This window comes from Tupaia chinensis, unplaced genomic scaffold (assembly GCF_000334495.1).
Source record: "Tupaia chinensis unplaced genomic scaffold, TupChi_1.0 Scaffold149184_1, whole genome shotgun sequence".
NCBI classification, from domain to species: Eukaryota; Metazoa; Chordata; class Mammalia; order Scandentia; family Tupaiidae; genus Tupaia; species Tupaia belangeri.
In genome coordinates this window covers 265,257-279,458 of record NW_006209032.1, presented here as the reverse complement: position 1 = coordinate 279,458, position 14,202 = coordinate 265,257, and the positions used below count along the sequence as shown (strand labels likewise).

The window sequence follows — 14,202 nt, the reverse complement described above, 5'->3', positions numbered from 1 at the left end:
TAGGGAAGTCTGGTATACCCGTCACCCTCAGTGTTAACATTTTGCATAGCTGTAGTGTAACATCTAAGCCAGGAAATTGCCTTTGGTATAGTCCGTAGAGCTTAATCAGACTTTAACAATTATACGTGTACTTAGTGAGGTGACATATGTAAAAATAAATAAATAAATAATGACAAATGATTGCTGTCTTCAGACTTGATAGTCATCCGTTTAGGCATATTACATCTAGAGTCCTGATAATAATCACCCGGCAGGGCATATTATTTCTGGAGTACATACAGTAGTAGAAACTGCCCCGTGTCAAAGGATGAACTAAATTATGGCTAAATTTAGGGACGAATTAGTCAGAATATTACAACAGCATACTTACTCCGTATCGGGTAATGCGTGATGCTTATCAGCATTAGCTCATTTAATTATCACCGTGCAGTTTAAATCCTGGCCTGAAGGCTTGAAAAACATGCTGGGCACATATGCGTGCATGTCCAAAATCCAAACAACATGGAGAAATAGAGAAGAGCTTCCAGTTTGACCCTTCCCTTTTGGTGGTGCTTTCTGCCTCTCTCCTCTCCATGTCTTCTGTCTGTCTCTAGCAAGCGTACATGCCCTCTGGCAAATTAGAAACAAGATGATCATAATATTCAATGAGTTAGTGCTCCTTTTATATTATTTTGATTTTTTAATTAGCCAGAGGGCCCATGTACTCTCCAGAGAGAGAAGAAAATGAGAAAGCACACCTATGTGAGATGGTCATGCTACAATTGCTTCTCCATTTTTCCTTTTGGGATTTTGGGCATGCACACACACCTGCCTGGCATGTTTTTCAAGCTTCTGGGTCCAGGATTCAAACTGCACAGTTGGCCATGTGGACTCTAGCTGCCTGAACCATCATGCCACCAAACGGCCCAGTAGGTGCTCTCATTTCATTCACTCCAAATAGCATACACTACCGTGTGCCCGGCACCTAAGCACCAAGTGATACAGCAGTGGATATTGTATACTCACTGCCTCCTTGGATAATAAAAAAGCAACTCAGGGGTCCAGCAAGTGGAATGGTGGTTAAGGTGCTGGACTTCCATATGGCTGACCACAGTTTGAGACGTGGATCTGGCAGCCTGAAACCCAGGCTGGGCATGTGTGTGTACGTACCCAAAATCCCAGGGGAGAATGGAGAAGGGATTGTGGCATCACTGTCACCTCCAGGGGTGACTTCTCACTTTCCCTCTCTTGGTTTCTCTTTGGCAAGCACATGTGCCCCATAACAAAAAACTTGGGGGAAAAAGAAAGTAAGTAAAAAAATAGGTAACATTGTTTAAAAAAAAGTTATTTTATTATAATTATTATTATTGTTTTATCCATTAATTTTTTTTAAGAATTATTTTTCTTTCTTTGTTTCTTTATTTTAATTTGACCAGAGAGAGACAAAGAGAGAGGGAAAGTGAGAAAGCAAGACACCAGGTCTGGGACTTTAACTGCGGCCAGCCATGGGAAAGTCCAGCACCCTTAACCACAATGCCACCTGTTGGCCCTATTATTATTATTATTTTTAAAGTTTGCTCTCGGGCACATATGCTCACTAGTGAGAGAGAGAGCGAGCGAGCGAGTGCACCATGAGGTGTAGGACTCGAATTGCAGCTGGCCCTCTGGGAATCCAATCCAACCACCAGGCTGTCTACTGGCTCCAGATAACATCATTTTAGACAGGAATAAATGCTCTGAAGAAAGCTAAAGTAGGGACCAGCAGCTAGCATAATGGTTATGTTGCTGGACTCCCACATAGTTGTCCGTGGTTCGTGTCCCAGACCCGGCGGCTTAAACTCATGCCGGGCACATGTGCGTGGGTGCCCAAGATCCCAAGAGGAGAATGGAGGAGAAGGGATTGCGGCGTGGCCATCCCCCCTGGGGGGTGATTTCTCGCTTTCTATCTCTGTCTCTCTCTGTCTTTCTGGTGAGCACACGCGCCCTATAGCAAAAACCTCTCCAAAAAAAAAAAAAAAGAAAAGAAAGCTAAAGTAAAGGCTTAGAGCGCCACTGGGATTGGAGCCATTTTGGATTGAATAGTTGAGGAAGGCATCACCGAGGAACTGGCATTTGAGCCCAGGTCTGAATGCAGTGAGAGAAAATCCATTTGAAAGTGGGAAAAATAAACTGACCAGGCTGAGAGTTCAGATGCCTTGGCCCTGGCTGGAATGAGCTCAGTGCATCATTTTATGTTTAAAATGATGAGAATCTGGGCACTGAAAGGTTATTTAGCAAGCAAACAGGAGAGGTTTGGAATGTAGAGGCTGACATCAGAGTTTGGGCTCTTGAATGTCACGGACTTTATCTTTTTTTTTTTTTTTTAATGCTTGGAAATTTTATAATAATTATGTTCTACCCATTCAACATTTTTGAATACTTACAGTGTATATGACTTAATTTACTTTAAAGAAGTAATCATAACTTTAAGTGAAGTAGAATAAAAGCCAGTAGTGAAAATATATTTGGCATTTAACTATGTTCTTTTTGATTAGTGTAAATATTATATTCTTGCAGATCCTTAATGCTTTTCGGACTCCCGACGGCGTGCCCGTGAAGGACCTGCAGCTGAAGGAGTGTAATGCAGGTGAGTTTCTGAACGCGCACGTGGCTTTGGGTTAGGACAGGTCTTTGTCGGAGCTCCACATCATGAGCTACTCAAAATATTTTTTAAGAAACCACAGTTAAGATTTCCAGAAGCCTCCTGTTGTTGCCTTCAGATAACAACCAGCTTTAGTCTTAATTGTGGTTCTTTGTGGATGTCTGTCCGTTCATGGGTGATGAGCATGCATGCTCCAGTTCCCCTGAGTGCCTATGAGATGGAAAGCGAGTGTCCCAGCATTCCCCCTGAATGTATCTTATGTTACTAAGCGATTAAACTGACTGTGTACGTTCTTCATAGTGGTAGAATGTTTACACTTGAGCCTAGTAGGATTTAATAAACATTGTATATGAGATTTTATATTTCATTGCTTCAGAGTGAAATTTAACATTTTCCACAGAAATCGTGTGTACAAATTAGTAGTTTCTTGTATTTTCAGTCTTGTTCTGAGAAAAGGAGTTCTGTAACAGTTATTTTATTGAACTCAAAATCCACGAATAAATTTGAAGTACTTTTTCTTCTTGAACTCTGTGCTGTGAACTAGATTAAACTTCAGAGTGTCCTCCTTGTATTTCAGAGCACCAGGGTCAGTCAGTTCCTTCACATCTTACTATATAAAAAGTCAAAAAGGAAACATCAACATTCAAGGTTTATACCAATATTTTTAGGATTATATACTATGAAATAGTTTTAAAATAAAGGTAATGTTTAAATAATCTATTTTGTAGTTTTTTTTTGTTTGTGTGTGTGTGCGCGTGTGTGTGTGTGTGCGTGCACACTAGTGTGTGTGTGCGTGCACACTAGTGTGTGTGTGTGTGTGCTCTTGGGGGAGGAGGGAGGTCACACCACAATCACTTTTTCGTCTCTCTCATCCTTCCAGATTTTGGGTACACACATAACTGGTGTGTTTCTTAAGCTACTGGGTCTGGGATCTGAACCACATGGTCAGCTGTCTGGAATCCAGCTGCCCCAACCACCAGACCATAAAACCAGCTCATATTTTTTGTAGAATTTTTAACTGAAGGGGGGCCAGCAGGTGGCGTGGTGGCTAAGGTGCTGGACTCCCACATGGATGTCCCTTTCTCTCTTTCTGGTCAAATTAAAAAATAATAACACAAAATAATTCTTTTTTTAAAAAAATAATTATTTTTAAATTGAAGAAGAGCATTAGTCATTTCACAGAACTTGGAGTTTCAGTAATCCTTTGAGATCTTCAAGTAAGAACATGTCATGTTTTTGAGAATGTAGTTTGCTTGTTTTAAAATTTTTTAAAAAAGTATTTTATTAAAAAAATTATTTAACTTAATTTATTCATTTATTTTAGTCTGACCAAAGAGGGGTAGAGTGAGAGATAGAGTGAGCAAGCAAGAAAGTGAGAAAGCACTCCAGGTCCGGAACTTGAACTGTGGTCGGCCATGTGGGAGGCCAACGCCCTTAACCACCATACTATCTGCCAGCTCCTATTAATTTATTTTGAAGGATTTTTGCCACAGGGTGCTCGCTGGAAAGACGGAGAGAGACAGTGAGGGGAAGTGAGAAATCGCCTTCCTAGGGGATGGCCACATTGCAATCCCTTCTCCTTAATTCCTCTTGGGACTTTGGGCACACATGCACACACCTGGTGTGATTTTCAGGGACCTGCACTGCGGTTAGCTATGTGGGAGGCCAGCACCTTAACTACTGTGCCACCTGCTGGTTCCAGTTTACTTTTTACTTTTAAAGTATATTTATTTCACAAGTGAGAGACAGACAGCACCCCTAACAGGGTCCTGATGCTGTGACCCACCCTCAGCAAGCTTTGGGTTGCGGCATGCTTGCGGTGTGCTTGGTGTACCCAAGGCGGTGTCCAGACGTGAACCTGTAACTTTCCTGTGCTCGGTCAGCCTCACCATGTTGCGTTGTACCAGTGTGCCACCCTACAGCCCCTGTAGTTTACTTGTAAACATTTTACCATGCAATACAGCTTTCACATTAACTGGATACTTTCTTCAGATGGGTTCTTTAGGGGGAAATTATCCACAAAAGGAAATTTGTGTGTTTAAAGTATTTGTGTTAAGTCCAGAAATTTATTTTCTGTAATTGAGGGCAAACTCAGAAGTATTATTTCTCAGAAAGCTCATTATTTCTTTGTTGTAAAAACATTAACTCAGAATTTATGGAAATACAACCACAGATAGTTATGTTGTTTTTCTTGTACATCTCACTTTTTTTTTTTTCTTTTGAGAGAGATTTTTGATGTAGGGCTCATGTCCTCGCCAGGCACATACAGAGAGAGACAGAAAGTGAGATGTCACCCTCCAAGGGCATGGTCGTGCTGCAATCCCTTCTCCATTCTCCTCTCAGGATTTTGGGCATGCACACACACACTCGCAACATGTTTTAAGCCACCAGGTCCGGGACTCAAACAATGGTCAACTACATGGGAGTCCAGCAACATAACCATTACGCCATCTGCTAGTCCCTGTACACCTCACTTTTTTAGGTTATCTTTAATTAATTTTTTTCCTTTTTTTTTTATTCCTTTAAGGGTTTGCCACAGGGCACCTGTGCTCGCCTGAGACAGAGGGAAAGTGAGAAATCACTTCACGGTGGGGACAGCCACACCACAGTCCTTCCTCTATTCTCCTTTCATGATTTTGGGCACACACGCACACTTGCCCTGTGTGATTTTCAAGCCACCAGGACCAGGACTTGAATTGTGTTTGGTCATCTAGGAGTCTAGTACCTGAACCACCACCACCACCTGCTGGCCTTATATTTTAATTATCATTATCGTTATTATTTTGCATGTGTCTCATACATGCTTGCTTTGTGCACGAAGGGTTGAATTTATAGGCTAGAGCTGCTTTTTAAGTCGGGGGTAATAACTTCAGTTTCAATCATGTTTTTATAAACTGTGCTTTCATTAAGTATTGTTATATTTAGGAACGAAGAGATGTCTTAATGTTTAAACAGCAGCAGTTCAAACCTTTCCGTTTCTGTAGGATTCACTGACATTCTGTTTATATTGTCAGATATGTCAGCGGAGTAAAAGTTATACTACTGTATAAGATCCAAAGAGGAAGTTCTTAAATTTGCTAACTTTGATAGCTGTTAGAATTGTAATTGGCAGACCAAAGACATTGATGTGCATGTGAAATTATTCAGGACAGTAATTAAAAAACAAACAAAAACAGAAAGCACCTTTCAGTAAATTCATTGTCTTCTTGACATTTTATTTATTACATGAATTGATACTATATTTATATTTTTTTCCTTTTAAAATTCATTTGATTTTTATGTATGTTGGAGATGGTGTGTATACCTGTGAGAGTGGGTGAGTGTGGGAGGGAGAGGGATGGGCTCCCTCTACAGGGTCTGGGTATGCTGAATCCGCCTCCTCCAGTCTTCCGGCCTGTTTGACCCCGGGCGCTCGCACACACGCCCAGTGTGTTTTAGCTGGCCAGGCTGGTGATTCTGATTGTGGCTGCCATGTAGCATCTGGCTTCTCTTAAGTGAGCCAGCCCCTTTTTTAAATGAAAGGTTTTGATTATCGGTTCTATGTTGTCCATATTATGTCTGTGTGACAAGTAGAATAAGCATTTGAAAATATCAGTCAGATCGTGTTACTCCCATGCCTAAACCCTCTCCTGGCCTTCTATCTCACTTGGGAGAAACTCGCCACTCCTTGCTCTGACTTACGAGCCCTATATGAGCGGGTCCTTAGCTGTTCATCTGCCTTCATCCTGTGCCGCTTCCTCCCTCCCTACTTTGCTGTACATACACCCTGAGCTTTTCTGTGTCCGGGCCCTTGCACTCTTCTTCCCTCTGGTCCTCACTTGCCTTCTGGGATTTAGTTCTTGGCTTCAGTTTTAGCTCTCTAAGGCCTCACCTCACCATCCAATCTAAAAACCACCTCTTAGTAATTTTCATTATATTCTTGTTCACATCAGAGCTATCACTTTGATATTTATGGTTTTGGTGACTTTGTGCCTCTTATTTCTCTTACTGGAGAGTTAGTTTCATGGCAACAAGAGTTACCTGTCTGGTTCCCTCCCGTTTCCCCAGCGCTGGACAGTCCCCGGTCCGCGGGAAGTGGCTCAACGTCTGTAATGTATAGGGAGAGCGGTGTCATCTCTTTGGTGAGGAGCACTTCACAGCCCTGCATTTAGGTCTTACCCACCTACTGAAGCATTGGATTGGTCAGTCATTCTGAGAGCTTAACGTTTCCGTGCAAAATATGTGTGAGTCTCAGTGGAAATGGTGATTTTTATAAATTAAAATGGCTGGGTCTGCAGAGACCATGCATGATGGATGTTGTTCCTAAGAGGGGGCTTTGGGGTAGAGTTACATCCTTTTAGTTGACATAATGGGGGGCTGATCTGTAACAGAACAAAAAGATTAATGCCTATTCTACTGATTCTAGTAATATGCAATTGTGGTTTGGTCTCACTTAGAACTGTGTCAGTATAGGGGCACAACTTTTATCTAGAACCTGGGGGGTTAACATAAGTTTTCCTGGTTATAGAAATGTAAAGTAGTATACCTGCGGGGCAAGTATACTTAGTCATAGTAATACTTCTGCCACAAAATATGTGAACAGTCTCACCAGGAGGACCAAGTAGACGATATAAAGGGACCTAGTGTGAAGAGGCCGGGATTTGCCAGAACTTTACCAGGACACTTGATGTCCAGGGGATTTTGGAATTTTTGCAGTTGCAGTCATGGGTTATGGATCTACGTATGTTCTGTATATTTGAGTTTTTCATTTGCCATTTGCAAATACATTATAACCCCCTTAATTTTAAATTACCTTGAGTTATGCGAGTTATATTTCTGGAAGAAGTATCAAGCGTAAAATATCTTTCAGTGGCTGGACAAAGTTTGGTATGTACCTATAATGGAATACTACTCGGCAATTAAAATGAAGAACCCACACATGCATATTGTAATGTGGACAAATCTCCAAGGCATGATGATGAGTAAAAGAAGCCAGGCCGAAAGGCACTACTCTGCCACAAGAAGTCAAGTTCCCATGCTGCAACTTGGAGGAGCTCGAAAGCTTTAAGAAAGAAACCAGACACTAAAGAGCATGTCGTAGGATTCTGCTTACGCAAAATAGCCACCAAAGGCACATCTACGGAGACAGGAAGCAGAGTGGTAGTGGCCAGGGCTGGGAGGAAATAGGAAGTGACTGCTTACTGGGTCTGGGGTTCCTTTGGGGTGATAAAACTGTTCTGGAACCAGATAGTGGTGATGTTTGCACAATGTTGTAAATGGACTTAATGGCACTTGAATTTGTACCTTTTATGTTATGTGTATTTGATTACAGTTTTTAAAAAGGCTACAGGTTGGGGACCAGCAGATGGCATAATGGTTACATCACTGGACTCCCATGTAGTCAACAGCAATTCGAGGCCCAGACCTGGTGGCTAAAAACTCATGCTCGTCCTGCTCACAGACCAGACCAGAAGCTTGAAAAACACACTGTGTGTATGTGTGCATATCCAAAATCCTGAAAGGGGAGAGAGATGAAGGAGAAGGGACTGTGGCTCCACCATTCTACGTGATAGGTGCTTTTTCACTTTCCCTCTCTGTCTTGCTCCAGTTAGTGCTTGTGCCCACTGGCAAAATTCAAAAAATAAGGAAATAAAAGAAGAAAATGGTGATTGGGCTGGCCCTGTGGCCTAGCAGTGAAAGGAGCCAGATGCCACATGGCCAACATTTTTCAAATCCTAGTGGCTCGGAAAATATGCCAGGTCTGTGTGCATATGTGCCTCAGATCCTGACAGGATGGAGAAATGGAGGAGAAGGGATTGTGGACTGACTGTCGCAGCGGAGGATGCTTGCTCTGTTCCTCTGTTTCTCTCTCTCTGGTGAGTGCATGTGTCCTTTTTTTTTTTTTAAGATATTATTTTATTTAACTTTACTTATTTATTTATTTTAATTTGACCAGAGAGGGACACACACACGCACACACACACACACACACACACACACACACAGAGATCACACACACAAACACAGAGAGAGAGAGAGAGAGAAAATGAGAAAGCAAGCCACCAGGTCCAGGACTTGTACCGTGGTCAGCCATGTGGGAGTCCAGCATCCTTAACCACCATACCACCTGCCAGCCCCACAGGTATTCTTTGATAGATTAAAAGAATAATAAATCAGGGCCAGCTAGTGGCATGGTGGTTAAGGCTGCTGGATTCCACCCAGTCAGCTGTGCAGTTCAAGCCTCAGATCTGGCTGCTTGAAAAACCCACTTGGCAAGTGTGTGTGTGTGCACCTGCCCAAAACCCTGAGAGGAGAATGGAGGAGAGGAGATCGTGATGCGGCCATCCCCTTTGGTGGAGAGCTTTCTCACCTTTCACTTCCTCTCTGCGCTGAGGGCACATGCTCTATAACAAATCAGAACAGAACTAAACAACCCTCCCCCCGCAAACAAATAAATGTACGTACATATCACATGAAATGGATTTTTTTTGGATGAAACCTTAATCAAAATGGTATTTAATTGTTTTTAAGAGAGAGATTTTTGCTATAGGTGCATATGCTTATTGGAGAGATGGAGATAGAGAGACAGACAGCAAGAAATCACCCCCAGAGGGATGGCCACACCACAACCTCTTCTCCGTTTTCCTCTCAGGATTTTAGGCGCACACGCACACACACTTGGTGAGTTTCAAGCCAGGTCCAGGATTTGAACTGCTGTCCATCATGTTGGAGTCCAGCACCTTAACCACTATACCAATCTTCAAGCCCCTTAACCCCTATACCACGCTTTCCCTCTTGACGCAGGCTGATTCTGACACCAAATGGGTGTCCTACAATTCAGTTCAATTCTGACGCTAACTACCTGGAGTTCCCTACAGAATACACAGGTTAAGCACTTTGTCCTACAGGATTGTACTTATTTCATGTGCTAGTCCCCAGGATTGGAGTCCCAAGGTCACCTGCACTTCTGTTGGTCTTGGCCACAAAGTTGGAGATTCCCACAGTCACTCCCTTCAGGCTCAGTCATTTGCTAGAATGACTCCCAGAACTCGGAGAAGCACTGACCTTGCATTGCCCAGTTTATCGTAAAGGTTACACATTAACAGCCTGACAAGGAAGTACCGCGGGCGAGGTCCAAAAGGGTCCTGGGTGTAGGACTGGTATCTTGGAGTTGGAGTGTGCCAGTCTCAGCATGTGGGCATTTCACCAGCCTGGAAGCTTTCTCAACCCTGTTGTTAGAGCCTTCTATGGAGGCCTCATTGTCATTGTGTACACTTGGTTAATTAAATCACTGGTCTTGGGTGATGAGCTCAAATCCCTCTCCTTCCCCACCAGGTGGTGGTGGGGGTGGTGAGATTGAGGGGTCCAAGCTTCTGATTAAGGCTTTATCTTTCTGGGGACCAGCCCTCATCTTTTAGGTACCAGGAGGCCTGCCAAGAGTTGCCTTGTTGGAAGAGAAGACACTCCTATCACCCTTTTCAATCAGGAAATGCCAAGAGTTTTAGGCACTCTGTGCCAGGAGCTGGGGACAAAGACCAAACATCTTTCTATGAAACCATGCGCACTGAATCTGACTGGTCTCTCGTGCTTAGACCTGGGCGTCGGGTGCCTATTGTAGAGCATAAGCAACTCAGTGGGGTTGCTGCATGGCCAGTCCTGCAGTGTTGGCCTTCTGTGTCATGACCTGTTGTCTGGTCAAGTGTTAGCTTTCAGAATGCCTGTTGTCTCATCCTTCTGTGGATGCTAATTCACTTCTGTCATAGGTAAATGGTGGACCACTGTCATTTACTCTAGTCCTTTGCTCTAGTCCTGAACAACTTTTGGTTCAGGAACTATCATGGTGAACTCTTATTTGCATTAGAACCGAAGCAGTGGAAAAAGTGTTGACGAGCAGTATTTTTCTTTCCAGTCAAAAATGCTTCCCAGGGAACCAGCAGTTAGCGTAATGGCTATGTCGCTGGACTCCCACGTAGTCGACTGTGGTTCACGTCGCGGACCTGGTGGCTTAAAACTCACGCCGGGCGCGTGTGCGTGCGTGCCCAGGATCCCGAGAGGAGAATGGAGGAGAACGGATTGCGGCATGGTCATCCCCCTGGGGGGTGATTTCTCGCTTTCTGTCTCTCTGGCTCTCTGTGTCTGTCTGGCGAGCGCACGTGCCCTATAGCGAAAACCTCTCCAAAAAAAAGCTTCCCAGTATTTTTCTTTTTTTTTATTTTTTTCCCCCTTTTGTGGAGAGGTTTTTGCTATAAGGTGCGTGCGCTCGCCAGACAGACACAGAGAGCCAGAGAGACAGAAAGCGAGAAATCATCCCCCAGGGGGGCTGACCATGCCGCAATGCCTTCTCCTCCATTCTCCTCTCGGGATCTTGGGCATGCACGCACATGGGCCCGGTGTGAGTTTAAGCCACCGGGTCTGGGACTCGAACTGCGGTTGACTACATGGAACATGGAAGTCTAGCAACATAGCCATTACGCTAACTACTGGTCCCTTTTCTTCTTTATGAACTATGCGGAAACATGTATATATCCCCCCCCACCCCGAGGACATTTGTACTTGCCAGAGGAGGCAGAGAGACTGGGAAGGAAGAAAGCACCCCTCATCGGGCATGGTAACCCTGTAATTCCTTCTTCTCCATTCTCTTTCTAGGATTTTGGGAACTCACACACGTGCCTGGTGTGGTTTTCAAGCTGCCGTGTCTGGGACTCGAACCATGGTGGGCTGCATGAGAGTCCAGTGCCTTAACCATGCCACCTGTTGGCCCCCACAATGTGTTTTTCAAGCTACCAGGTCCGGGACTCAAAACACAGTGTTGACCATGTGAGATCCAGCTCCCTAACTGCTGTACCACAGGCTGACCTAAAAGCAGTTATTTTCTCTGTAGACACTAGAAATCAGTGTGGAAATGCATACTGACTTTCACTGCCAAAATGTTACTCCTGGGCACATTTAGAAAAGGTCCAATCTTGAGGCAGTGTCTGATCTGTGACTCCTGATATGCTTTGTAATAGAAGTACATCAGTGACGGGACCAACAGATGATGTGATGCTTACGTCGCTGGACTCCCACGTGGTCGATCGTGGTTCCAGTCCTGGACCCGGCAGCTTAAAACTCACGCTGGGCATGTGTACATGTGTACCCAAAATCCAGGGAGGGGAATAGAGGAGATGGGATTGTGGCATGGCCATCCTCCCTGGGGGATGATTTCTTGCTTTCTGTCTCCCTGTCTCTGTCTCTCCAGTGAGCACATGTGCCCTATAGCAGAAATCTCTCCTAAAAAAAAAAAAGAAGTACCTTGGGACTAGCAGTTAGCGTAATGGCTATGTTGCTGAACTCCCATGTAGTCGACCACAGTTCACGTCCTGGACCCAGTGACTTGAACTCACGCCAGGTGTGTGTGCGTGTGTGCCCAGGATCCCGAGAGGAATAGAGGAGATGGGATGGCGGCATGGCCATCCTCCCTGGGGGGTGATTTCTTGCTTTCTGTCTCTATGTCTCTCTCTGTCTTTCTGGCTAGCACATGCGCCCTATAGCAAAAACCTCTCAAAAAAAAAGTACATCAGTGTTAAGTTTCTTTACTCTTTGCACTACTGAAACCACTCTGCAAAGGAGTCACTATCATCACTACCTTGCATATGGAATAACTTGGGCCCAGTGATGTGTAATGGTTATGTCATTGGACTCCCGCATGGCTGACCACGGTTTGAGTCTTGGACCTGGTGGATTAAAAACTCATGCTGGGTGTGTGTGCATGTGTGCCCAACGTTCCAAGAGGAGAATGGAGGAGAACGGATTGCAGCGTAGCCTGTCCACTCTGGGGGGTGATTTCTTGCTTTCTGTCTCTCTCTTTCTGTCTTTGACAAATGCATGCACCCTGTAGCAAAAAAATCTCTTAAAAAAATCATGTGGTAAGTTAGTTGTAGCTTGTGCATCTATACAGATCTACAGAAGTTACTTTCCTTGTGTGTTATTACACCAGTGATGATGTTCATTACAATTGATGTGGCACTGACTAGGAACCGTCAGGTGTCAGGTATCGTGCTGGGCTTGTGGATACAAAGAAAAGAAGACCCGCCCCTAATCTGAGACCTCTGTCGTTTCGGTATCACCTCTCTGCATGGACAGTTTGCCACAGCATTGATAGAGCTGTCATCCTGGGTGATTCTTCTGCCATGCTTTTTTTTTATTCCTGCTAGGCCGAAGTGTTCTTTGTTGGGAAAAACGCAGTCCCTCAAAGGCTCTTCTCTTACGCCTCATGGTAGCTCTGCAGATTTTTGTTTTTAACGAACAAAAATTAAATATGATCACTGACTCTATAAAAAATAATTGGTCTCTGGGACCAGCAGTTAGCATAATGGCTATGTTGTTGGACTCCACGTAGTCGACCACAGTTTGAGTCCCAGGCCCGGTGGCTTAAACTCACGCCGGGTGCGTGTGTGTGCGTGCCCAAGATCCCGAGAGGAGAATGGAGAAGGGATTGCGGCGTGGCCATCCCTCCTGGGGGGTTATTTCTCACTTTCTGTCTTTCTGTCTCTGTCTGGCGAGCGCACGTGCCCTATAGCGAAAACCTCTCCCCCCCCAAAATAATAATTGGTCTCCTCCTTTGGACTTATGTAACATCTTGAGATGGTCTTTGCCTTTTGTATTTGTCATAACTCTTCCATTGGAGTAAACTCTTTAAGGGCAAGATGCTGCCCTCTGGCATGCCTGCATAGGCCCATTACAGCCAGAAGAACCAAGGCGAATGGAATAAGGGTGAGAGTTTTCTGACAGATGATGTTTTGGGCCCACAGACCCTCATAAGGATGAAATGACTCTGGGGTTCATTTTGGACTTCGAATGTAAAAACTGGGTCAGCCAGTGATGTGATGTTTGAGGTGGCTGGATGCACAGGGCCACCTGTAGGGTTTGAATCCAGGACCTGGTGGCTTGAAAAACATGCTGGGTACGCGTATGTGCATGACCAAAATCTGGAGAGCTGACGAGGTCGTGGCATGGCCATCCCCCAGCCCCCGGGAGGTGCTTTCTCACTCTCCATCTTCATCTGTCTGTTTCTGGCAAGTGCACACTCTCTATATCAAAAACTTAAAAAGAAAAAGTAAAAACTAATTTTTTTCTCTTTATATAATCAGTTGGCGCAGATGGAGAACTAAATAAAATAGAGCCATATGCAGTTTTCCAAAGTGAAGTAATCATCAGTGCCTGCCTGCCTTGCCTCATCTGTTATATTATAAACCAGCACCCCTTCCATGCCTAGGTGAGGGGGAGAGAGCCAGAAATACTTATACGATGCTGAAGTGATAGGTTTCAAATGGACCAATTCTTTCTGCTCAGGTGGTAGTTGACTTTCTTTTTCTTTATTTTTGTTATAGGGTGTGCATGCATGCTGGGGAGGGGGATAAGAAATCACTCCCCAGGGGAATGACTACACTGTAATCCCTTCTCCTCCTTTATCCTCTTTGAATTTTGTGCATGCACTCACATGTACCCAGCATTTTTCTTAAGCTGCCAGATCCAGGACTGAAACTGCCGGGTCAGCCATGTGAGATCCAGCCTCCCTAACCACCACGCCATCAGCTGACCTGGGAGTTTGACACTTACATCAG

At 44.4% G+C, this 14,202-nt stretch overlaps 1 protein-coding gene across 2 annotated transcripts in view; it reads left to right on the top strand.

Annotated features, from left to right (window-relative positions):
- The window catches only part of RBM6 (RNA binding motif protein 6), a gene marked incomplete in the record, with an annotated part of 93,894 nt that overhangs the window by 11,979 nt on the left and 67,713 nt on the right, over positions 1–14,202 (top strand). For both annotated transcript variants that reach the window (XM_006171037.3, XM_014585203.2), the window contains 1 exon segment: positions 2,536–2,605. In XM_006171037.3, coding sequence (XP_006171099.2) covers positions 2,536–2,605 — 70 coding nt within the window.